The sequence below is a fragment of the Zalophus californianus genome, chromosome 4, assembly GCF_009762305.2.
Source record: "Zalophus californianus isolate mZalCal1 chromosome 4, mZalCal1.pri.v2, whole genome shotgun sequence".
Lineage (NCBI taxonomy): Eukaryota > Metazoa > Chordata > Mammalia > Carnivora > Otariidae > Zalophus > Zalophus californianus.
The window spans coordinates 45,380,431-45,407,294 of NC_045598.1; the positions used below are offsets into that span (position 1 = coordinate 45,380,431).

Consider the following 26,864-nt stretch of genomic DNA (forward strand, 5'->3'; position numbering starts at 1 on the left):
AATGTAGGACTCACAAATTACAAGACCGGATTACCGTCGGGTTACCACCGGATTACTCTCCCCACCCCTGCCCCAAATGGGCACATCTAAAACAGGGTGGCCAGACTCCAATTGCCACGAGGTGACCATTGCTCAAAATAATTCTGGAGTTGGTCCCAAAGTCTGTGGTACATTTTTGCATCCTCAATGAGGACTTCACCCTTTAAGGGAAGATCTATATATTTATACTTGCACGTGAGTAACCTGTTCAGCAATTGAGAGTTTGCAAAGTATTTCAATATTCATGACCTCTCTTACTCTTCATCGTAATAGTATGAAGCAAGATGGTCATTCCTGGTTTTAAGAATGTACAGCTTGTCAGCAGAGTGCCAGCTCTAGAACCTCGGTCTCTCAATTCCAAGTCCCATTTTATCTTCACTTTGCCACCTGGATGTGAGAAGTGAATGATATGCCAGAGAACACCAGTGGCATGACCACTGTTCCAGCAGCACAGCCATGGTGTGAAGACAACCCAGAAAATGCCTGTGACATCTGATGGCATCCCCTCCCCCTCTTCTGGGGCTCAGCATCATGGCTCAGAGCTCAGACTCTGAGCTAAGGGGCACCTGGGTTCAAATCATAACTCTGCCGTTCCAAGTGAACTTGAGCAAATTATTTTTACTCCTGCAGACCTCAGTTTCTTAACTTGTAGAATAAAGATAAGAACAGTATCTAGACTTCACCAGATGGTTGTGAGGATCATGCAGGCAAAGTATTTTAAGGGGGACTTTGAGTACTTTCATGATACTTTTAGTATATACGTGCATATATAGATTATACTTCTGGTGTATATGTATATACATATATATTTAGTATTTGAAAATACTTTTTTTTAAGATTTTATATATTTGTCAGAGAGAAAGAACACAAGCTGGGGGAGGGACAGGCAGAGGGAGAAGCAGGCTCCCTGCTGAGCAAGGACCACTCCCACCCCACCTCCCCCGTCCGGGACTCGATCCCAGGACCCCGGGATCATGACCTGAGCCGAAGGCAGATGCTTAACCGACTGAGCCACCCAGGTGCCCTGGAAAATACTTTTAGAAATAGTATTAACCACATGAAGTAAATAGTATTAATCAAATCAAATTCTACTTGATCTGCCCACTGCGCTGGCTCAGATATTCTGAAATGGGATCCAGGGGCGGTGAGCAGGGTTGAGCACGGTGGCCCGGACGCTTACCGCGAGGATGGCGATGACAATCCCCACGGCGCAGAGCACGGCATCGTTTATCGTCTCACTGGTTTTCACGGGATACTTGATGCTCTCATCATTGCAGTAAAACCCTCGGTGGTAAGGCTTGATGGTGCTTGTCTCAATGATGAGGAAGGGCAGGCCAGCTGCTCAAGATGGAGCCACCACAGGGACCAGGAAAAAAAAAGAGAGAAAGAGAGAGAAAGGGAAAACATCAACAAAAGGAGGTCAGACAAGCACTGACCGACAGCAAAGACCACCCTGAGTAACAGCATTGACAGGGATAGTAATTCCTTGCATTTGTAGCGACATCGGGACCACAGAGAGCACTCAGGACACGCATGCCCTTCCTTCCTGGTCACCCCCAACAGGAGCACAGAATGACCCTCTTGTCTTGTCCAAGAGCACCGTGGGAGGCAGCAGAAGAGCTGGGGCAGGAGCCTTGCCCCTGCACACAACACCTTGCTAAAGTTAGGCCCAATTTGTAATAATGACCAACAGAGCCTCAAGGCTAATGACGTCTCGTTCTCCAAGTGCGTCAGCCGTCACCATTCCCCCTTGGAGAAGCTCATCCCAAGGCTCTGCTGCTTGGAGCAGGGAACCTTGGAGTCACAGAACCTGAATCTGAATCTCAGATCCACCACTCCCTAGCAACGTGGCCTTTGGTTCTAATTCTGTCTTCCTGCGCCTCAGTTTCCTCACAAATGAGTTGTGTGGACGAGGAGGGGAGAACGAAGCCCACAGAACTTCTAGCGTGGTGCCTGGTACATAGTAGCTGCTCAGTGGTGCCCTTTTCAACCTCTTTCTTCCACTGAAGAGTCACTAACAAGACTTACGCAAGCTCAGTGGGGCCCTGCCGCCTGTAGCCCTGGAGCAGAGCCCAAGGGCATCTGGGAGCGCCAGGCCACCCTCGCAGCTGCTGCCAGTTTATCGGTGTTAGCTCAGATGCCGTTCTCTTAAAGGTCATGGCAAATGGATTCCATCACCTGCCAGGAAAAGCTCCTCATAACATACAGCAAAAAGCGAAGGCCTACAGTATCTCCTGTCTGATCATTGCAATGGCCTCCACATCGGTCTCCCGGCCTTCACTGTCTCTCACACATATCTACCAGTTCACTTCCTGACCACGAGTATGTCACTGCCTTGCTTAAGTCTCTTCAATGGCTCCCCATTGCACAGGACAAGATAAGTCCCTAAGTCTGACCTCTGGGGTTCCCTGTGTCCTGGACCTCCTCTCTCTTGATTCATGGTCTGCTGCCCTCCTGGACACGGCCTCCAAGGAGACAGTACACAAAGACCATGTTTTGGTTCATACTCTTCTCTCAGACTGGAAGACCTCTTCTTCCCCTACCACCCAAGTTCAACAGCGAGCTGCCATGCCACTTCACAAAGTCAAAGGTGAGCCGCTAAGTGTTAGGACTGGGGAAGACCAAGAAAAATATCTTGTTAACAGCCAGCAATGTGGAAGGTACTTTATACCCATTTTTGCATTGAATCTTCCAACAACCCGAAGCGGTCACATTAAATCATCAATGTAAGCACCCGTCGTTCATCTTCAAGCGAAGAGAACAGAGACTAAGAATATTTTGCTCATTCAGAGTTTCTCAGTCTACCCCCAAATGCCCGAATCCCCTAATTTAACTTTGCAAATTGGTTTCATCCAACTGTGAATTTCATTAGCTGAAAAATCCCAAGATAAGCGGTTGTTTAAAAGATAAAATTCCATTTTCATGTTTCTCAAAAAGGAATTAAATTCACGTCACGTTGCTCGCAGCCCCAGACCGCCTCTTAAAAAAAAATGTACCATGAACTCCACAATTTTTCAATTACTTTGGTCCAGACCAGCAGCGATAAAAATGCTCACTTTCTAAAAAGTGTATTTAGGTATCATTGTGCATACACACATGGATTTATTTGGTTTTATTCTTTGGATTTATTTGAATTCTACGGCTATTTATTTTGTGACCCCTAACTGCTTCCTGCTAGAACAACAATTTACTTTATCAAATTCATACTGGTGCTTTGAAAAGAAAGAAACAGCAACACACCACAGCATTGTGCCTGACCTTCTCAAAGTAAACACAGAGGGGCCCTGGAAGGCAGTAACCATTAGCTCTTGAGACTCTGTCTCTGTGAAGGAGTGAAGCAGGCAACGGGGGGGCAGTGGGTAAGCATAGTGGCATAGAAATGACAAGAGTAGGCAGCCGATCTTCGGGAGTAGGGGGGCTGGGAGAGAAAAACTATCATATGGGCCTGAACCATCTTCATTCTACTACTCAACGTTTTGAAATGTGGCCAAGTTGGCTATGGAAAGTAGCTGAGAAGCCAGCAGTATATTAATAGTCCCCTTTTAAAGTTCCACACATCGTGATAAAACGTTGAGCTCCACGTCTGAGCCCGGCCATAGCCTCTGTGGTGCCTGGGAGCCAAAGCGTTGCTAATAAACCCAGGAAGGGAAAAGACCCCGAGTGCCTTACATTTGTGCTACGCTCTTAAGCCCCAGCTTCTATTTTTAATAGTGTTCACATGATAGGCCTGTAAAACATATGTTTCTAAGGACAATAAAACACATATAAAAGAGCTGTGGAGTTAGACAGAACTGGGTTAATGACCTCAACTCTGCTCCCTGCTACTTGAGCGAGTTATTTCACATCTCCCCAACACCCTTCTCATCTGTGCAATGGGAAGAACGAGATCTAGTCTGGGGATTGCCAAGATGATGTAATATGCCACTACCCTGACCCATTCATTTATTCAACAAATATTTATTCAGTCTTCACTATGTGCACGGAAGTACAAGCAATACAAAGACGGCATAAACCCTGCCCTCAGGGAGCTTACCATCTAGTAGAGGAAGACGTAATGGAATAAAATCAGCACAGGAAGTTGCTTTAGTTAAAAGAAATCGAGCAACAGCACTGGGTAATGTCAGCACGGCATCTGGCGCACACTATGGACACTCAATAGATGTTAAAAGGACGAGTGGTGGGGGGGCAATCCCACAGAGAAGGCTAGTAAAGAAAATCTGTTTATTCCGTTCCTTTGCTCTCTCTTAACCTGGGAACACTCCAAATCCTTTCTCTTCCTCCTTTGCCTAAGGCTCGGGGAGTTTCCGGTTCTGATTATATGGATGATGACCACAAACAGACAAGAAGCTGGATCTGAATGTGTTCTGTTTATTTTCTTGAAAGGCATGGAGATGGCATTTAGAAAACCCAATGGCTTTTTCTGTCTCCCCTACACACTTGTGGTATGATTGGGGGGGATGCCAGTCAAGTCTTGACTTTGCTCCAGAAGAGAGTAACCTCAGATTCCCTTCAGTTGATGGGAAAAGCAGAAACATTTTCTCAACGGGGCAGCTAGTCCTCAAGAGACAGAGCACGATGCCTTGCCTCTTTAGGACACAGGGAAGAGGCTGTTCTTTTCCATAGCAGGATCTCCATTTCCAACACTGGCACTGTCTTTATTACCAACCACTATAGTCCCCAATCCCTTCATTTCAAAAAAAATTCCCAGTGCTGGTGCCTGGGAATCTTGAGGTGAACACATCATACATAGTACCTGCCCTCAACAGGCTCACGGTATTTTAAGGAAATTACAAAAACGAGTGCATTAAAGTATTTCTAAACGTGAGGACTGACATATGGGAGTACAGGGAGGGTCTAGCAAGACTACTTTACCAGGAACACCAGAGATGGCCCAAGGAGGATGGGAGGCTTGAGGGAACTCTTATGTGAGTAGGAGGTGTTTTGGATCTAGAGACTAAGTACACTCAAGAAACTCAACGTAGTGTAGGGATTTCAGTAAGGCAGTCATTAAAACTGATGGCCATTGCAAGAATACGATTCTAAATTTGGCTACAGAGCTGGAAGAGACACACAAGTAGACAATGAAAGGAAGAAAGGGAAAGTAACACAGATACAACACAGCTAACATTTACTGAACGACTATTATGTGCCCAAACCATGCTGAGGAACCCCACATGAACGTCTGCCATTTGACAAACCTGGATGCCTATTATGTTCTCAGCACTGACCAGGCCACTGTGCTGACGGAAGTCCCGACCTTCAAGTGGCCCAAGGGCTAACGGGAGAACAGTCATATAATGAATACATGCAGTCACCCTAAGATTCAAGGGGATTAAAGTGACTTACCAGAGACACGGGGACTTTTGAGTGCTTTCTAAAGTCAGTGAGTCACTTAAAACAGAGAAGGAAGCCCCTATGAATATTGATAAATTAGCTACAGCTCAGCAAATTTTATGGCCTTTGAAGAAAAAGATGCTATGGCAATAGCATGGGTGATTATTCACTGAATATTTACCACGTACCAAACATGGGCTCAGTATCTAATTTAACCAACACTCTGAAGCCAATATCCTGGACTTCAGATTTATCTGTAATGAAAGGTAATAAGTTTTGGAAAGCAAAACAAAAAAGTGTGTGTGTGTGTGTGTGTGTGTGTGGTGTGTGTGTACATACCATCTGGTGATTTAGACCCCAACTCAAAGCACTTCTCCTCCTTTTAATCAAGGATCAATTAACTTCCTATACCTCCAGGGACCTCTTGGTCTGTGTAGGCTGCAGAGGAGGCGAAATACGAACTCACTGACAAACACTTAATGGGCAGAAAATCAAAGCATGAAGAAAGGCCCCTGTGTTGGGTTCGGGCCTTTGAAACTTCTTGGGCTTTGAAAAACTAACACTTGAGCAGGTTGGGTGGTTTGGGGGGTGGGGTGTAAAAAAACACAGGATAAGTTTTTGTGGCCCACCCATTGATAAAGTCATGTGGGAAGTGTTACCAAAGTGACCCAGCCCCAGAACCCTGCTCCCTTCAGCCCCAGCTTCACATTTGCACAAAATTAAACACAGCCTCCTGCTCTCACAGTGCTTTTTAGAAAGCCCGTGCTGTGCGTCAGGGAAAGAGTGGGGGTGGGAGAGTAAGAAATCTCCACACTTTGGCAGGATCCAACTCAGGGCATCAAGGAGGGGCTGCCCATGGCTCCAATAGACCAAGGCCTTCGAGTGCTTTCTCAGAGTTGTCCGGCTTTCTACTTCATCCAATCTGTAGTTACCTTAAAATAAGCAGAGTCCAGGATCTGTACTAATTAAACAAACACCTACCCACAGAAGAAGAGTCGGTGCAGAATCCCTGTGTGGGTATCAAGCGCAGACTCGCTGCTCCAATCAGTGAACTCCACAACAGCACTTTAGACATCAGTACAGTAAAGACTCTACTGTTCTGCTCATTTTACAAATGATAGACTGAGGCTCCGAAAATTTAAGCAGCTCATCCAAAGTGCAAAGCTAGCAAAGGGTGCCAATATGGACCAGATGGTAGAAATGGAAGGCGTGGGGCTCTGATTTCATTCAAACTTAGAGTCCAATTAGGAATTAATGTATCTGAACTTCCCCAAGAGCTGTGAAAAGGTATGTTACTATTTTCATTTGTAGCCAACAGAAAGCTGAGGCCAGAAGTTTTGTAACATGGCCAGGGTTCCCACATGAGTCAGGTGATCACTGGGATTTGAACCCAGGTCTGTCTGTCTTTTGGTTCGTGTTTTCGTACTCCATGACCTGACCCTCCCTTTCTTTATAAATGTATTCCCTGTTAAAATACAACCAACTGCTTTTTTTTTTAATCACTTAAGGCCAGAATGGTCAACCCAACTACTACTTAGAGGTTCAAAATACAAATATTTATGTTGCTTGTAAGTGACAGGGTTTCTATTTAAAGTAATTAACTGCTACTGGTCTTAGAAGTGTGCAAACTTTCTTTGGTTTACGATATTTGTCCAGATTTTTATACTGGACACAATCCAGATGAGACAAAACTAAGTTTACTATGAAGGCGTTTCTCACCTTTGAAACGGGGTGCCATGAAAAACACTTGCTGTTGGCTGGTGTGAACAGGCAATATTCTGGGTCTAGGGGTTTTCTTTGACAAATGCTCATTCTTCAAAACTGCAAAGTCCAGTCCCTTTCTTCACAAAAAGAAGATTGTCAGAACCGAAAGCAACTCCGTGCTAGAAGTTAAGAAATTAGTGGCAGATTTAGTCCTGGTACCTGGGTTTCCTGAGCCCAGGTCCAGGGTCCTCAGTGTAATTCCACAAACATGTAGGACAGTTCCTGAGTATGGGGCACTATTAGGTGCTGGGGACACACAATATCAAGATCCTGCACCATTTCTGAGTTTCTCAACTTTGGAAAGTCTCAGGTTCCATGACAAAGGGACACCTGTCTTTAGTCTAATCATGGGTGTCAAAAAGAACTTTGGATGGCCTTTCTTATTGGAAAGTGCTTAAGGAGAAAACATTTTATTCTCCAAAATGACATGGGCCACCTTAAAACTCTTAGCTGGGCCTTTTCAGTTGGATTTTGAAAGGGTTGTCAGCAGAGCCACTAGGGACTTAAAAAACAAACCGGCCAACAACGCATGATTCAGACCTTTTCACAAAGAGAACCCCGGCCCTCTTGTGTAGACATGATAATACACAACTACCAGAGCTAACACACTTACAATTCCTCTATCCCAGGTCAAACTGGGTTACCTCCCTCCTCTTTTGACCCCTCTTTTAAATAAGGATTAAATTTGCATTCATTGGGTACCTACTCTATGTGCCAGGAGCTCTGGATACATCAACTGATGTAACTCAAAACAATCCTCTAAAATAATTATTAGCATACAGCCAAAGAATTGAGAGTCAGACTGTATTTCACCACTGTTGATAAGAGCAGTGTAACCAGGATATATAATAGAATACCGAGACCTTTGAAGTTCATTCAGAGATGGGGCCAGTTAGCCTTTCTTGCTAAGTACACATAGGAACTAGGTCTATATGCAGATATTAGCAAAGCTACAAAGCTCTGGGAAAGTGTATGCTGACCTTGAGCAGGGATAAAAAGCAAGGCTCTTCCTTAGATGATGCTGAGATGGATGTATACAGATCCAGCTACTCTCCTGCCTCAGTCTCCCTGATGACCCAAATGTGTTTATTTCCAATATGGCCGCCCAGAGCTAGGACATAAGAAGAATCTTGATGTGTGCGTGGGGTTTAATGGCTCTTACATAATCACATTTGATCTTCCTAACAACCCCATGAAGTAATGTCTTAACATTTAGATTAAAGTACCCCTGGCAAACTCCTATATGTCTTTCAAGACTTAAATCTCTCTCCTAGAAAGGATTCACTGAGCCACATTAGCCACTCTGACAGAGTGACTTTATCCAATTTATCCATAAACTCCAGAGTCAGGCAGACAGGATTTTACATCCTACTGCTATTACCTGCTGTGCTTACCATATGACCTTGGGCAAGTCACTTTACCTCTCTGGGCTTCATCAATATACAATAGGACTTTGTACAATAATTCCCAATGTACAGAGTTGATTGTGAGGACTGAGACGACACAGTTTATAAAATATCCAATTGCCTGGCTCCATAAATGTTAGCTTCTGCTCCTGCATGTGACAGGAAGCCACCGAAAGCTTTTAAGCAGGTATAAGATGTGATCGGAGTTCAGTCAAAAGCTCCCTCAAGCAGCTGGGGCCTGCCAACTCCTTCCCAAATGCAATCTGATCCCACGGGAAAAGCACGCTCATAAAATCCTCTAATTCCAGGGACTTCTCAGGATTGTATAAATAGAAGGGGCTTCGACAGTGGTTAGCAGGACCTGGCACCCCGATGCAGAGAAGAAATATCGTGGCAGGAACCCTGCCACACACTGTCAAAAGATCATACGAGGCTGAATGGGAGGTAAGTCTATAAAGGTGAAAAAAATTCTCTTTTCATTTTCCCAAAGAATGAAACATACACAATTCTCTTTTCACTTCCCCAAAGAGTGAAACATACATTCGTCAGCATGCACACTCCCACCCAAGCTATGCTGCTCAGGTGTACACAAAGCACCAGGTTCACATGGCGGTAAGACAAACAACACGGGAGTGGCAGGACATCAGACACCTGGGAGGGCCAAAGTTCGAGATAGTCCAAAGGCAAGACTGGAGCCAGACGCAGTGCCAAAAGTGAGGAGTTGGAGCACTATCGGAGACGCTGTGAGAACCAATTTATGCTGGTGGGCAATGCAAGGCCACCAGGGCACCGAGCTGCATGGGCTAATCTAGCTCAAAGGTCACACGCTGGCAGCCCAGCACTGAGTCTGACCCGCAGAGATGTTCTGTTTGGCCACCCACGGCTTAAATTTCTCAGCATCGGTTGTTACCACTTCATGACAGCAGGTCTCACGCAATGTCCAGAGTTCCAGCTATAACTGTGGCTGTATGTGCCCTCCACCATTCCTACCGTCTCCCTGACATCCAGGCTGCCGGTCAGTCGTCACTGTCCCTAAGCACGAACTGTCAATTCTCCTATACCTGGTCTGCGTCAGTCATTTATGTTACCCACCCAGCCCCTGTAGACATTTCGCTTTTTCCACCAACTGCTCTTGAAAATATGAGGTCCTTGGATGAACCCATAAAAATAGAAATAACTAACTCTTGGTTCAACCATGCCCTCCGCGGTAGGTAATGGCCTCATGAGACAAGTGTGTATGTGTAGGAGTACACGTATGAGTTTACATATCCGTTCTAACCTGAAGCCTATCTGTGTTCAACTATAAAGCCAGTATGATTTATCCAGCATACTCTAGCATGGCAATTATTCCTTTTTCTGTAAGTCCCCTACACTGAGAGTCTCTTCAGAAAAGGGTCCATATTTTATTCATCTCTATATGCCCAGCACAAAGAGTAATTCCTAGTACTAAGTGAGCGCTTCACAAATGGATATTGGATAAATGTATATAGGACACAAACTAAAATCCAGACGATATGGCTCTGCCCCAAATACAGCGTATAGCTTATCGATCCCTTTTCCCCCCACCTTTCTGAATTTTCATCTGAACTCTCTCACATCTCAACTCCTGTTTTTCTAACACGATCCCCCAAAACAACACACCAACACACCACCAGACGTCCTCATGAAGAGCCGACAAATCCATGAGGAATTATTTACGGGGCACCTGACCAAGTCTCAGATGCGTGGCTATTGGGCTGGATGACTGCTAAGACCCTGAATTTTCAGCTTCCCGGTCTTTGTCAGGTAGTGAAACTATGAGGAAATACTTTGTAGGGTACCCCCAGGTAAGCTGAGCAGGCTGTTCAGTGGCCCCACTCCACGCTGCCCAGCTGTCCCGGGGGCCTAGAGATCCACTTTGGCACACCCCTGGCCCACTTCCTGTGATCCTCCTGGGAATGGCTGCCCAGGAGAAAGCGCCCAGTCAGAGGAAGAGCACAAATCTCAGGAATGCAGCTCTGATCTGGGTTTGAAAACCAGTTTTGCCACTTAAAAACATTTATGGAACCATCAGCAGGCTGCTTCACTTCTCAGAGCCCCCACTGTACAAAGAGGACGCCGATACCCCGATACCCATTTTCAAGAGCTATGAAGATGACCCATCCCAGGGCAGGGATTTAATGAAGGTGAGTCCTCTGCCCTCCCAGCCTGAAAATCTACTCTCCAGCTGTTTACATGATGCCAATCAGCCTGCCTGACCGGTTTCCTCTGGTTTCCTCAAGAAGGTGGCCAGACTAAGCTGGACAAGGCTGTATCAGCTCCGACAAGGACTGTCACTCCAGTCAAGTGATGCTGGAGCCATTCCAGGGTGCCAGGGATAAGACGACCCTCACGCCAGGAGCACACTCCCCACTCCCAACCTGTCAACGTCCCTTCTGTAGAACCCAGAAACCTTCTTCCAATCTGACAGCTCTCACCTGCACAAGTAATTCCCCAATGCAATTTTGTAACTGAATACAGGACCTGAAAGCTGGAAAGTCTGAAGTCCAAAATAATCCCTCTGACCTTCTGCCTAAATGCTCACTAATCGCTTTTTAATTTGTCGTTTATTTCCTCTCTCGGTGCTGTATTCACGGGCTACATTTTTGTTTTAGAAGTATCCAGGGAGGGAATGGCGTTACAGGACACCTGGTTAAAGTACAAGTCAAACTTCTCTTCTCCAAATCCGAGGCCTGTTGTATGCCCCACCAGGATTTCCAGAATGCACTGGGTGGCCAGAAAGTGAAGGAGAAAAAAGGGGCTTTGAAGCTGAGTCCTCACTGGGAGAATTATGGGCTACAGGAATTAATAGGATGTCTTCCCTGCCCTCTAAAAATGCAGACTCTCGGGACAGCTACCCATGATGCAATGGGACAGGACCAGCCAGGGAAGCCTTTCTAAATTGCTCAGGGAGCAAGGAGGCATGACTGGGCCGCCAGCAGGGATGTAATACCAGCTTATTGACTAACCCAGTAAATGCATTTCAAAGATTCCTTGCTGTCATTTGAATGCCAACGACAGAGTTAAGGCTATACAAATTTTTTTAAAAAATAAAAGTAATTAAAAAAAAAAATCCAGACTGGAAAGATCCGCCCCCCGCAAAACAGTTAACAAAACTGCTGTCGTAACCCACCCTCATCCCCTACCCAGCTTTTAACCCCGAGGAAAAATAAGAAAAGGAGTTTGAGGGAGGCCATCAAATTCCTAAAACACAGATGCTGAAAAGATGCTAAAAAGGAAACACTGGCAGCTAAAAATGTTGTTCACTCCAGAAGAAATGTCTTACTTGGAGACAAAGGTTTCTAGTTTAATCATCACTAGCATTACTACAAACTGAAATAAGTTGAATCCAAATAGATGGACTAGGGTCATTCCACATTGTATGTTTATCCTAGCGAATTAGGCAACCTTTCACCGACTGAATAATGAAGTCTCAAGTAGTCAGAGCTGGGTCAGCTCAGCCAATGTCTTAGAGAAGAAAATGATTTCCACACTAGTTTCTGATTCAGTGAAGAGACGCCTGCTATCCATAAGAAGACAACACAAGTGAGTTTGGGAGTATTAGTTAAGTTTCTCTTGGCAAGGCGACCTCAAAAAACAAATACCAACCCATACTAACTGACGATCCTAATGACTCGTCTTCATCAGTGTTAGTGAGGTTATCTAACTATATAGTCACACTTGTGCTCTCTCAGGCTCTGTTTCTTCATGTGCAAAATGAAAGGGATGGTTTTATCAGGTGTCTTAGGGACATTTCTAATTCAGGCGTTTTCGCCTTTAGCCTAGATGTTTTATAAACAAACTGCAGGCTTCCTTCCTGTGCAGGGAAGACAAATGGGCATCGCCACCCGCCCACTATCCCCGCTGGGGTAACAGGGGCACACTACGTTCTTTTAAGTCTGGGAAGAGACACTGGCCGAGCAGCACCCTCCAGAATTCAAAGGTGCTCATTTATAAAAGAACAGCTCCAGCAAACATCCCCGAATCTGCAGACCTTCAGATGCAAACTGAATTCATGACTGGCAGCTCTTGGCTCTGTCAAAGGAGGAGGTTAACAGCAGAAATGCCCTGTGGAGTGGAGGCAGGTGGGAATGAGCATCAGCTCCTGCAGCAGACTGGGTACTATTCTAGGCGCTTGAGAGTGGGGCCTCCTTCATTCCTCCTAGTCATCCCTTCCAGGGAAGCAGCACCAGCTAGGTTTTGCAAAGGCCCAGACTGAAGATCAGAAACAAGGTCGCGGAGCAGCAGGGCACGAATGCCACTGGACCAGGCCGGCTCTCCACAGTTCTGGGCAGCCAGCACTTGTCCTAACTGTAGGTGCTCTTGCCCAGACTGAGAAGGGGTGCCTCTGGCAAACTGGTTGGGTCCCCAGAGTTAGAAATCCCTGTGCTCTGGGGCCACCCTCAGCTGCTCGGGCAGCCCTCCCCTTCCCCCCACCAGGATGGGGATAACAAAATGTGGGCATTCAGATACAGGAGAATGGGCTGCAGTAAAAAACCCCTGTGGTTTGCTATAGGAACCCTATTGTTCCAGAGGGAAGCTCTTTTGCCAAAACTCTCCAGGAAGCCACGCTCTGTGATGCATTTTTCAGCTGTTGAGAGAAAAGGGTAGTTCCTGGGATGTTTCTTCAATGGTACTGGAAGCCAGGCCCTTAATCCCTGAAAAGCAGCAAGGAGCCAGCTTCCCTCAGAGGGACAGAATGTCTAGTGTCCTTCTTCCAAATAAAAACATAAAAACTCATCTTCCCCCTTACAACCTCCCCAAATGTGTGACTCAGGCAGAGGGGGAGAAGAAGGTAGTGAAGCCCAAGGGGGGGGGGTTCAGGCCTTCTCTGCACCCCTCCTCCCCTCATGGCCCTGCCCACCTGACCTCTCTATAGCAGTAAATTACAAAGCCCCCACTGTTCTCTCTGCCCATCCTCCCCACATCCTCCCTAACCATCCCCCCCCACACACACACATACATTTTTTTTAAGGGCGAAATGCCAAATAACATTATTCCCCTTCACCATGGTATTGCCATGAGAGCTGCCTGGTATGTTTGCCTGAAAATTGGAAGGTCTTCACGGAAATCTCGGCCTCCACTACAGCTCTCCCTTTGTGGAAGTGGACTTGGAAAGAAATGGAAGGCCCCTAACTGGAACCTAATTGGGCAGAGAAGAGCAGAGAGCAAGGCCCCTGGGACTGCTCAGAGGCTGGAGGGGTACGCGACCGTGCCTTTGGCAGCCTGGAACGGGCCCCTTCTGCCGCGGCTCGTCCCTCTGCACAATGTGGCTCTCTGTACTGGGCAGCCTCCCCTCAGACCAGGGACCCTATTATGCAATTGCAGGGGGCGGGGGAGCACAGGCAGCGCATATATTACCACCCAAGGGTGCAACACAAGTATCCCCGGCGCATGGAGGTCAACGGCAGGAAACGGTTTCACAGCCCATCTGAATCAGCGGAGCACCAAGAAAAATCAAAAATGGTTTTCTGAGTTTGGTCAGGTTTTGTGACCGTTTGGAAGGAGCAGACCTCGCACATCTCCCGAGCTAGGGTGTATGGGGGGGGGGGGGTCACACAGCCGGGCACGCACGCAGCGCACGCACTCAGGTTCTCCCTCCCCCGCCACAGCACGAGGGGGGCGGGGGGCAGGCTGCCGGGCGCAAGACCGGATCCGTGAGAAATCATCTCTCCTATCCTGTTCCCTGTACCACTGAGAGCAAAACTGTGGATGTGGGCTCCTGCTTGTCCGTCAAGATGACAAAATGGGTCTCGGGCAATTCATTATTCAACAAACTGGCCCTTCACAAATCCCATCCAAAGGAATGGTTTGATGCCTTTCAGTACACTGACTATACAAAATACTGAAAGACCAGCGCACTTCAAAAGCTTCACAAAAACCCAGGCCTGGGTTTGGCAGGAGTTCCTCAGCCACTGGGTTTTTCTGTGTGTGGTTTATAATAACATGCAAACCTGATGCCAACTCCTAATCTATTAAGGGACTGCCAATTAGCAGGGGGCTTAGAGCTGCAGGTTTGAGAACTGGGGAGCAGGTCTAATTAGGGTTCCAAGTCATTTCTCTCTATCACCCCCTCTCAATCTGACACCAGGTATACTGGCCTATTGTTCTGCCTAGAACCCTCTGTATTTCTCAGCACGCTTTGTTTGTTTCAAGGTTCCAGGCCTGAAGGCTAGTGCTGATTTTCATGTCTGTCTTGCAGGGTAAAATTGGGCACTGAACGAAGTTATTCTCTGGCTAGTGACGTTCAGATTTGGCCAATCATCAAAATCATCAGGGACACTCATTAAAAAACACATGCCAAGCACTACCCAGACCTGCTTAATAACTCAATCAGAATTCCCAGGACAAGGGCCTGAGAAGTTGAGCTTAATAACTCAATCAGAATTCCCAGGACAAGGGCCTGAGAAGTCTCAACTGTCACAAGCCTTTGAAGTGATTCTATTCCCAGGTGATTTGGGAGTCATTGCTCTAAAAAGTAAAAACAATTTCATTTTTGAACTCAAGGGCTTTTAAAAAAAAATGGATGCATAATATACATAAAATGGAACTTTTATATGCATACACCAAATCAACACAATTTTAAACCACAATGAATATCAAATGTTTGGAGTGCCTGGGGGGGGGGGGCGGGCTCAGTCTGTTAAGTGTCTGCCTTCTGCTCAGGTCATGATCCCAGGGTCCTGGGATCGAGCCCCGCATGAGGCTCCCTGCTCAGCGGGGAGCCTGCTTCTCCCTCTCTCTCTGCTGCTCCCCCTGCTTGTGCTCTCTTTTTGTCAAATAAATAAATAAAACCTTTAAACATATATATCAAATGTCTGCCATTGCACCTATGTGTGCTGGAGACAGGAAATACTGAGATGAATAAAACAGGGTTCCCGCCCTCAGAAGAGCTCCCTGTCCAGGGATGTAGCAACATCCCAGCAGAAGGACCAGTCTTTCTTACCTAGGGATCCTGTGATATTGCAAACCTGCAGCTCTTTTTCCTCCTTTCTCTTCTGCCTCATGGTGGACTTTGCTTTCCAATATCTTTGCCAAGACAGCACCAAAAAGGAAACAGAATGAGTTCAGACACCCAACTTCAGAGGCCTATCTTAGAAGGGCCGAAAAAGCCAGAGAAACATATGGCTTCAAGAGACAGGAGAAATATGGGCCTTAGGACTGCCTAGGCTGAAGACAGAAACAGAGTGGGTCCCTGCCAGCAGACAAAGCCCTGGGCTGGGTTTTGGAGCCCAAGCCTGGATAACTTTCTCCACTGAGAGTCCCTGTTCTTCACTGAGCCTCCTTAGCTATAAAAGAGAGGAAACTGGGACTGTGTGGTCATATTCCAAAGCATGTGTAGCATAAGCCTCTTCCCCGGAGTCTTCAAAGTTCACTGCTGAGTCTCAAAGGGAGATGTACAAACTCGAAGAACCGGAACTCTCCAGAACACTCTCTCAAGAAAAGTGAGCCTAACCGATCTCTCACTGGCTCTAAAATCATGTTTCATGTATATGGCTTTCAAACAAGACTCGTTATCACCCGGCAGAAACAGTGTTTATTTACCCTCTGCAATGCTGGATGCATAGCAGAGACTCGACGTTAAAGAATCCGTCTAGGGGGCGCGCCTGGGTGGCTCAGTCGTTAAGCATCTGCCTTCGGCTCAGGTCCTGATCCCAGGGTCCTGGGATCGAGCCCCGCATCAGGCTCTCTGCTCTGCGGGAAGCCTGCTTCACCCTCTCCCACTCTCCCTGCTTGTGTTCCCTCTCTCGCTGTGTCTCTCTCTGTCAAATAAATAAGTAAAATCTTTAAAAAAAGAATCCGTCTAGGGTAGACAGTGTCACGGCCAGGCCGCTTTACAAAGATGACTCTGGCAGCCATGTGGAGGACAGCCTGGAGCACAGGGTCCTCAGAACTCAAGCTCCCTGCTAACTGAGGCATGACCAACCACCTTCCCGAGGAAAAGCCTTCTGCATTTTGTAGACACATCCTCATCAACCCCGAATGCAATGTATGAAGGCCTCCCACAGCCTTGACGCCACGCTAGGTCCTGGCCAGCACAACTCAAATAAACACTGCCTGCTCTCCAGGAGAGTCTGGGGCTACTTCCCTTCTTGCTTTAAACACCTCTCTGGAACCGACTGCAGCAGCCGCCCTGTTAGACTCTCGGGTTATCTGAATACACAGCACTCTTCAGGAGCGTACCTCGGTGCAGGTTAGAAGCAAACGGCTCGAGAGGGCAACCCATCTATTGGCAACTGAAGTACAACAGCTTGGTGTGGCTCTAAGCACGGGGATTTTGGAGTCAGACACACCTGGGTCTCGTCTCCACCTTCACCACGTCAGTTCACCTCACGGGGATGTAAGAGGGATGGGAGCCTAGGAGCAAAGTTGCTAAGACAACGCCTGGCACCCAGAAATGCTCGGTAACTCTCAACTATGATGACGACGGGATGGTGTGTCTTCTGCAGCAAGGACAGAGAGAGGTGTTATCTTGGCCCACAGAGAAACCCAATGTTTACCTCATGCGCAGTTACTGAATAGGTACCATGAAAGTCACCAAGCCTTTGGCTGTTTCATGAGACATGAGTGAGTGACACTATGGATTATCAGAATAGAAACACAGGCCTGGGGGTCGATTCCATTTGCATTTGAAGCTCGGATCTGCCTCTTTTTAGTCCTATGACGTCACGCGAGCAGCTAGCGTCCTGAAGGCCATCTGTGGAATGGGGCTAGTTGAGCCCATCTTGAGGGGTTACTGTGAAATTGAGAGATACAGTACGACATATAAAGTACACTCAATCCATGGGAGTGGTTGCTGTCGCTCATGGTCTTCCCTACAATAGACATCAACACGAAGGAAGGCGATTAGGGCAGCCCTTTGCCCCGACGTGGGAGCTCTTCACTTCCTTTAAAGCAGCCAAGGGCAACAATAAAAGTAGAGTTTTCTAAAATACCAGTGTCTTTTCAATGTTTGATTATTTCCAGCTAAAGGAAAATAAGTGGGGATTTTCGTAGCATTTCTTGCTGGTCTGAATGGAATGTCCCTTGGGACTTCCTTGGACCTTCACTTCGTATTGATAGTCTCCATCTCTATGGAGACTGTTTGTTCACTTTCTCTTCATTCACTTTTTTCCAATAAATATTTATGATGCGTCCACAATGAACAAAGGACAGACGTGAGAGCAACTGGGGAATATGCAGTGATTATAGGTCAAACCCTTTTTTAAAATTCCTGCGAGGGGGGCACCTGGGTGGCTCAGTTGTTAAGTGTCTGCCTTCGGCTCGGGTCATGATCCCAGAGTCCTGGGATGGAGCCCCACATCGGGCTCCCTGCTCGGCGGGAAGCCTGCTTCAGCCTCTCCCACTCCCCCTGCTTGTGTTCCCTCTCTCGCTGTCTCTGTCATATAAATAAATAAAAAATCTTAAAAAAATAAATAAATTCCTGTGAGGAAGTTAAGAAAAAGAGTACGGGGCGGTGGGGCACCTGGGTGGCTCAGTTGGTTAAGCGACTGCCTTCGGCTCAGGTCATGATCCTGGAGTCCTGGGATCTAGTCCCACATCAGGTTCCCTGCTTGACAGGGAGTCCGCTTCTCCCTCTGACCCTCCCCCCTCACATGCTCTCTCTCTCTCTAATAAATAAATAAAATCTTAAAAAAAAAAAAAAAAAGAGTAGGGGTCGGCCCAAGTGCACTCAGTGAAAAAGAGACACAGGGATCTACGTACTGCACAATGCCAGAGGTCACTACTTCTAGGCTTCGGTTCCAGCCAGGACTGAAACTCAGTGCCATTCCCACTCCTGCTTCACAAAGAAGGCTGAGCAGGCCCCATACAACCTCCTCCACTCAAGAGCTGCACCGGGGACCTTGTATTTGCTGTGAACATCACACCCTACGCACCACGGCCTGGCTGACTACCTTAGCTGGGTATTGTCTGGTTCTGGCCTTCCCTGGGGTCTACTGGTGTGTATGTGCCATTCACGCCAAACTTATCTCACTGAATTAGCAATAAGGAAACAGAAACACCCAAAGTGTGGGACATACTGTAAAATAATTGGCCAGAACACTTCAATAAATGCAACGTTATATATATATATATCTATATATAGAGATATATATATAAAAGATGAGAATCTGTTGCAGATAAAGGAGACTAAAGAGACTGTATCAAATATGAGTGAAACTTGATTAGATCTTGGATCCAAAAAAAAATCTATAAAAGAGATATTGGGACAATTGTACAATTTTGCATATGAACCTTATATGAGATATTATTGAATGTTACTTTTCTTGTAAAAAAAATGTGCATGGGGGGTGTAGTTGGCACATGTCTGTGTATATGTAGCTTGCCATAATCCCTCAGGAGAAGAACAAAAAACTAAAGGGAATCTACATACAAGATAAGGAAACAAGATGAAAACTGATGAGCCATATGCAATATTGGTTGGTTTTACTATAAAACGTGATCCAACTGCCAGGGAATCATTGGGATGCCCCAGAGCCTATGGGGTGCTGTATTACCCCGTACTTCCAGTAAGAATGGGGCAATCTGTGCAACAGGCTTAGCAAATACTTTAGAACAATGAGAAGTTTTAACAAAGCATAGTGTACTTAACTTCATTTTTAAATAACATGATTACACTGGTTTCAACTGGCCAAACAGTTAAATTTAGCAATTAATAACCATCATCAAACATTGTCTCACACTAATCAAATTCAAATCAAGGAAGTAATTTTTTTTTTCTTTGTTCACGGTATTTTCAATTCATGGGTAGAAAACAGGATGTGATGGTAATGCACATTTCAGAGTCACAGAAGCCTAAATTCAAATCTCAAACTACCTGCCTGGGGCCTCATTTTCCTTGCATATAAATGGAGGGGTGCTATGGCTTGGAGTGTCCCCTCCCCCCCAAAAAAAATTCATAGTTGAAGTTCTAGCCCCAGGACCTCAGGGTGTGACCTGATTTGGAGATGGGGTCTTTACAGAGGTAGGTAAGTTACAATGATGTCATTAGAGTAGATCCTAATCCAATATGACAAGTGACCTGCAAAAATGGGGATATTTGGATGTAGAGATGCCCGTACAGGGCATACAGAGGGGATGCCATATTCACATGAAGACCACCGTCTTCGGCCAAGAAGAGAGACATGCAACACCTCTTCCCTCACAACCTTCAGAAGGAACCACCTTGCATCACCTTTGATCTTCAACTTGTAGCCACCAGAGTTGTAAGATAATAATTTCTGCCATTTAAGCCACTCATTTCGTGGTACTTCGTTACAGTAGCCCTAGCAAGCAGGGGCAATAGGACCTACCCCAGGGAGTTTTAATTTGGGGGAGTAAGGCAAGGAAAGCAAAAGGAAATGAAGAGAAATCTGTGTGATTAAAGGGTAATCCTTAATTCTGAATGACTGTAAAGAGAAATAACTTTAATTATGGCAGTTAGTAGCAACAAAGAAAATCGTATGAATATATATGTATGTATATATACCTACTAAATAACTGAAAGAAAATCAAATAAAAATGACTAAAAGGAAATATGCCAAATGGTAATAACATCTGTGTTAGGTAGCAGATTATGGGTGATTTTCTCTCTTTTCCCAAATTTTGGGTAGTTTAAAACATTAGTGATGAAAAACAAAGTCACAGATTTTTTAAAAAGGCTAAAAATTTATGCTAGTGTCAAAATACTTGGGTTTTTCCATTTTTTTTTAAAGATTTTATTTGTTTATTCATGAGAGACAGAGGGAGAGAGAGAGGGAGAGAGAGAGAGAGAGAGAGCAGCAGAGGGAGAAGCAGGCTCCCAAGGAGCAGGGAGCCCGATGCAAGACTCGATCCCAGGACCCTGGGATCATGACCCAAGCTGAAGGCAGACGCTCAACCATGTGAGCCACCCAGGCGCCCTCCATTTTTTCTGAAAAACTTCTAATATGTATCAGGCCCCAAGTTAGGCACGAGGAATATGGAAGTAAAAAGAGAACATCCTTGCCTCAGATTTCACTATCAGGGTTCTACATAAACCAGTATCTATCCTTTACACCTCTCCAAATACATGTAGGCATGCAATATTTCCTCCAAATTTCAATCTCCTGTGCAAAATGCTCTAATTCAAAGAGGGAAATACCGATAAACACATCAGAAACTTTTCTTCTAAACGTCGGGTTGTTCAATAACCCAATCAGCTGTTATCACTTCTCTGATTAAGTCCAGTTGTCAAAAACACCACCTGCAAGTGGGAATCAAAAGAGGGAGACAAGCTGTCCCTTCATCTCATGACAACATCTAACTGATATTAGGGTAACCTAACCTGTCTGCAGATTCAAGGCCCTGGCCCCTCTGAATTCAAGTGTGCTTGCATTTGCTGGTTGAGCAGCACATCCCTAAAACTATGTAGGAACAATAGCAGTTAACTGCCGCATAAACAATGCTAACGGTAGAGGCTGGATACCCTTAGATCTTGTCTCTCAAAAGCCAGGCAGCATGGGCTACATTCTTGATGCACATGGGGGGCAAAGAGCACGCATTTAAGATCACTCATCTATGACAAACTGTCCCTTCTGGCTCACAGCTAGGAGTCTCATCAGTTCCAGAAAACTCAAGTTTTCCAAATGTGTGCCCCAGAGTCACTGCACCCCAGAGTCACTGCACCTCTTCTAGGTGGTGGTCCCAGCTGACCCAGGCCCTCCCAGCCTCAGTTCTGTGGTCAGTGGTTCTGCCAAACCCTCTCATTTCCTTCTGTTGTCGCCACTGTTCTATTTCACCCCCTGCCCCCTGCCCCAATCTTACCCAGCAGTTGACAGGAAGTGGGTCTTTACTGCTTATGGAAGTGTTTGCTTAGTAGGTACAGTTTAGATACATAAAAATGAAGAACAGGGGGAAAAAAAAATGGAGAACAGAACCCGCCAGAACTTATTTTCTCCTCCTTGAGTTATATCCCTGAGTCTTCTCCATGTTTGTCACTCTTCTCTAACCAACCTGTGCCCGCAGGGCTCCATCTATTGGGTCGGTTTGCTGCTGTTCATCTGTGAAGATGAGTATTAGAAGCGTGACTTTAGGGAAGGTCAAATTTAAAAACCTGTTGGGGGGGGGGGTGCGGGGAGGAGGGTCACGCGTACGTGAACACAGCGGTGGGTACTTATGAAGGGCAGTCTCCTTCCCTTCAAACCTTCAAGTCTGACCTCCTTGAACAGACACCATACCCTTTCAACTCCACTCCTAGCAGAGAGCAGGCGATGAGTAAATGTTGCACGAATACACGGGTGAATAAGTGAATTCATGAGCATAGCTGCTTCGGGTCTTGAAAGAAAACCTTTGGTCTCAGGTCAGACAGCCTTGCTAGAATGGTCACGTCTGTGTGTACCACCTTCGTGGATCATTTCCCTCTTCTGCAAAAAGACATACAAGAGTGGTAAGTCCATATTCTACAGGCATGCTGATTAAGCAGACAGAGGAAAGATAACAGCTCCTGAAACCAACTTTCGAGGGTTTTGGAATAAACTCTTGCTTTATGGAGAAAGTTTATACTTCCTCCATCGATCTCAGAGTCCCTCTCCTCATCGGCAAGTCCCGGGGCGCTGTTCCAATCCCACACTGCTCTGTGCTGAGGCCAAAGCCCCGTTTCCTGCCTCAAAAGGTCCTTTGTTTGGGCTCTCTTTCCAAATCAGCGTATCCTGAGCTTGAACCCTCCTGCTTTTGAGAACTCGGATGCCTTGGCAGCAGAAGGCCTTGCCAGCAGGTTTGTAGTCCTAACAGCTTTCAAAAACCTCAATGTGAGGGCATGTCTATAGCTAAGAAACTCTTTTCACGGGAGGGGGGGAGAGAGAGTATTATTTTAAGAGTTGCAAAAACAACTTCAAATTGACTCTTTAGTCTTTAATTGCTACCAGAAGACTGAGAACTTCTTGTTCTCTTGTATTTAATTAAGATGATAGTTTTAATCAACTTTAAATGATATTGGTTAATATGCTCGGCTTAATCTCTGAGGCAAGTTTTGCCTCAGGACACTGGAATGCATTAAAGATGAACTCCCAGCGTGCACTCTCCCAACTGGAAAACACCTTCCTTCAGCGAGAGCCGATGGAAAGGTAGCTGCATGGTGCAGCTGCTATAGGGTTCTCTGGAAGGACTCCAGAGCTACTTTTCAAAGATCAGATAGGTTACGTCTAATCCATGCTTTGTATACTACACATGCAGCACTCTTACACGCTTATTTGTTCTGAAGCTTGCCAATTATCTCGGACAGATAACAGTTCCTGAACAAAAAGTTTTGAGGGGGCAGGGCAGAGATTAAGGCGGAAGAGCCTATGGTCTGCCAGGCATCTTCCAATCTTGGGACAACCTCTAAGACAGGAATTATTGTCCCCAATCCTGGGACAACCTCTAAGATAGGAATTATTATCCCCATCTGCCAGATGAGGAAACTGAATTTCAGAGAGATTACGACCCTTGCCTTGGGTTGTGAGCTAGCAAAATGGTGGAACCAAGATTTGAGCCCAGAACTACCCTAAGACACATCCTTTTTCCATTCTTAGAATGGAACACTTTAGGCAAGACTTAAGTTGGGGGAACTTGGTAGGTGAACCTCTTCATCTCTCCTCTTATGTTGAAATCCTGTGACAGGGTTCAGGCATTCAGTACGGTCAAGACTCCCAACTAACTGAGCACTGTGCTAGGTTCAGCCTTTTGTATTTTATGGCCACAAGCAGATCTTAAAGACCATCTAATTATACAGCCCATTATTTAGGTGAGGAGTATTAGACCAACAGAGGGCAAGTGATCTGCTTAAGGTCGCTAACTAGTGCCAGAGCGGAGATGACTTGAGATGGGCGGGGGGATGGAAATACCCCAAGGCAGACATAGTGAGCGAGTGGGATGAGCAGAAACCAGCCATTAGAATGGATTCTCTCTCCCACAGGCAGAGAGGAAGAGGACGGTGCTCTGAAGAGGGAAGACATGATCAAAGGCCAGAAGGCAGACATCTGTGGGGTGTGTCTAGGAAACAATGAGAGCAACACGGCTGAAGGTGGGTATCAATGAGAATACCTGTGCCTTCAGAATAAGGCTGGCAGGAACTCGAAACTGTTAACAGTAGATGCCTCTGGGGATTAGAATTTAGAGGGCTGACAGGTGAGAGGGTTATTCCCTTTAAGCATAATCGTATTTTTGGAATTTTTTTACTATAAGAATATATTACTACGCTTTGGGATGTTGTGTTAAGGTTTAAAAGGCTTTGTAGATTACTGACACATGGGGCCAAGATCTGGTTTGCAGAATAACCAAATCCATAGTATACAGGGATGCTTTAAAATATGGTACTTACTGGATTTAAACTTGAACTTGCACAAGACAAGGGTTTCATTTCTTCTGGATTTTACCCATTTTCCAAGACAGTTAACTTCTCTGAGCCTAGTCTTCCCATCCATAAAATAGGAGTAGGCAGGGGAAAAACTTGATGGTCAGGTCCCCCCACCTCCTGCATTCTAAGATTTTTCTAAAGCGTGGTCATCAGTACTGGTCAGAGCTGAGACAGAAGAACCACTCTGCTACTGGAATGCCTTACTTGAAAACGGTGCCAAACAGCATTCTCCCGATTCGCCATCCAAACAACTGTGATATTACTACCCTCAGCCCCCCAAATCAATTCTGCTACCTCTCTCTGTACGATGTCCGTGCTGTACTTCTAGAGTCGGATCTACCAATGTCTACTCTAGAATACTCACGGGCAGGGACCACAACCAATTCATCATTAGATCCTGACACCAAGCACAGTACCTGGTACATTAAAGATGCTCAAGGAATATTTGTTGAATGACAGATCACGACCACTTATTCTGGGGCTTTTAATGATAAAACTAATTAATATTATTAATAATGATAATAATTACTTGAAGACACAGTACCAAACATAATTGATGCTGCGTTACAATTATAGGAAGACAGATTTCATATTAATATACTCTTTGAGGCCAACAGTCACAGGCAGGGAAAGCTACCTGGCTAAGGTGACCCAGTAAGTTAGAGAGAAAGGCAAAGAAAGTTAGGACAGAAACCCAGATTTCTTATTCCCAGTTTGGGCAACTTTCTTCTGCAGAAGGCTTCTGCTCTCTCCCTGAAGAACCTCACCTAAGGCAGGACCAGATGAGAAAAACCTCTCACTCCAAACACAGGCCTAGCTTTTAAGGTAAGTTAAACTTTTTTTTTTTCCCCCAATGGCAGCTATCATCCTTAGTACAAATTCAGTCTGTTGACCAAGTTCAAAACACTGTACGAATACAAAGTTGAACTCAAAATATCTAACTGCATTTCATTTTGTTACATACCCAAGTCTCTCAAGTTAGTTAGTACTTGATGGGCTGTTACAAACTCTAGCAGCAAAGGGTTTTTTTGGGTTTTTTTGTTTTGTTTTTTTTCCATTTCATCACACTGCCTCGCAGGAAGTATGTGTTAAGTATCCACTGTTTAGCTTTATAATTATACTTAATAATAATGTAGCTATTTATAGAAAGAAGACATACCGTGCCAGGCTACCTTACCATTGCGGTTGTAGAGGCAGAAAAAGTGTTGTTTTTCTTCTTGCTTCTTGTATCTATTTTCTAAAATAACTTTTTCTTGGCATTTTCTTTAATAAAAAAATTTTTTGAAAGCATCTTTCTTTTTTTAAAAAAATATTTTATTTCAATTTGATTTGGTTAACGGCTGGTATATTATTAGTTTCAGAGGCAGAGTTCAGTGATTCATCAGTTGCATACAACACCCAGTGCTCATCACATCAAGTGCCCTCCTTAATGCCCATCCCCCAGTTAACCCCATCCCCCCACCTCCCCCATTTTCTTTAATAAAAATTGTTAAGCATCTATTATATACCAGGAAGTCATACCCTATTAAGATGGAACTGTACAAAACTGAAAACAAACCAGAGTTCCCACCTAAGAAAGATCAATACAAAGGACCCAAAGAAGGTCTAATTCCGCCCAGAGGAAATCAGGAAAGGCTCCACAGAAGGGGCTGCACTTGAACTGACTGAGTATCATGAGGTAAGTAGCACATATCGAATGAAGAGAAATGACAGTAGGAAAGCACATGGATTGGCCACAAGATGGAGATGTCTGGGACAAGAGTATGGAGCAACGGAGGAGGGGGGGACAGGAAGCAAGGGAATGAGGAGCAGGAAAGACTGGCTGGAGTCTGATTCTGAAGGGTCTCAAATATATTTAAAAGTTTATTTTGTAGTCAATGCGAGGTCATAAAAGTCCTGGTCTTAAGAGAAGGACCTATGTGATCAGAATTGCAGTTTTAAGAAACGACTCTGTACGCTTAATGCATAAAGGATATATGGGGGAGAGCAGACACTATCACTCTAGAAATAAACCTCTAAAGAAATATTTTCAGCCACAGGTATGTGACAGCATGCACCTAAAATGAGAAACAGAGAGAATGCAGAGAACAAAATCAGAAGATAAAATATATATATTCATCGCACAACACAGATACAGCTTTACAGCCTACAACAGCATTTCCCTACATATTTGGGACACTATACCCTTGGGTCTCAATAGCTCTATAAGGCAGAGAGGGAATGAATCGTCACCCCCACTGTATCATTCCTAAAGTAGCAATGACTTGCCAGGGGTCCCCCAGCCAATACAGCAAAGCAGGGAACAGAGCCCAAGATCAGCAAAGAGCTGCCTCCTAGACTCCATACTGGAAGTTTTTCATTTAATTTTCCACTACCTGGCTTTGTTTTCTCCATCAACTGACTGTGTGTCTTATCTCCTCATCTTCTCACCTGCCCCTTAAGGGCAGGATCCACCTCTTGTTAAAAAAAAGGAAAAAAAAAGCCTTTGCATGTATCTCAATACTGAAGGATAGATCAGATAGACAACGGGGTCCCAGGAATGTTCTCATCTGCAGTTTTGGTCAACAGCCAAGAATGCACTTTCCCCTTGGTCTTGTGGGCATCTCCCATCCATCACTGACCAGTCCACAGTAGAGAAGCAGCCCTCGCTATGACTCTATGATCCGAGGGGCCTCTTGCCAGATGCTTTGCCTCTCTGCACTCTGAGTGCGAAGGAGCTGTACAAAATGGGTCTGCTCTGAGTCCTAGCTAACTTTTCCATGGGTCTGTGTTTGTCAAAGCTTCATGCCAACTCTGTCAGAAAAAGAAACGCCACAAAACTTCTTTTAGGAAGAGGAGAGAAAGACCTACTTTATGCACTTGCTCTCATGCTAATCACACCACCATTCAAATCCCAGATGAATAGGAAACCTACAATAGCCTGGGAAATACACAGAGCCTGTAACCAAAACGTAGGCTACTTCACTCAA

The 26,864-nt window shown here is 45.4% G+C and overlaps 1 protein-coding gene across 1 annotated transcript in view; it reads right to left on the bottom strand.

Moving 5' to 3' along the window:
• PLPP3 (phospholipid phosphatase 3) overlaps positions 1 to 26,864 on the bottom strand; it is an 83,523-nt gene that overhangs the window by 40,241 nt on the left and 16,418 nt on the right. Inside the window, exon 2 of the mRNA XM_027606840.2 lies at positions 1,220 to 1,377. Within this exon, the coding sequence (XP_027462641.1) occupies positions 1,220 to 1,377 (158 nt within the window). The remainder of the gene's footprint in view (positions 1 to 1,219; positions 1,378 to 26,864) is intronic.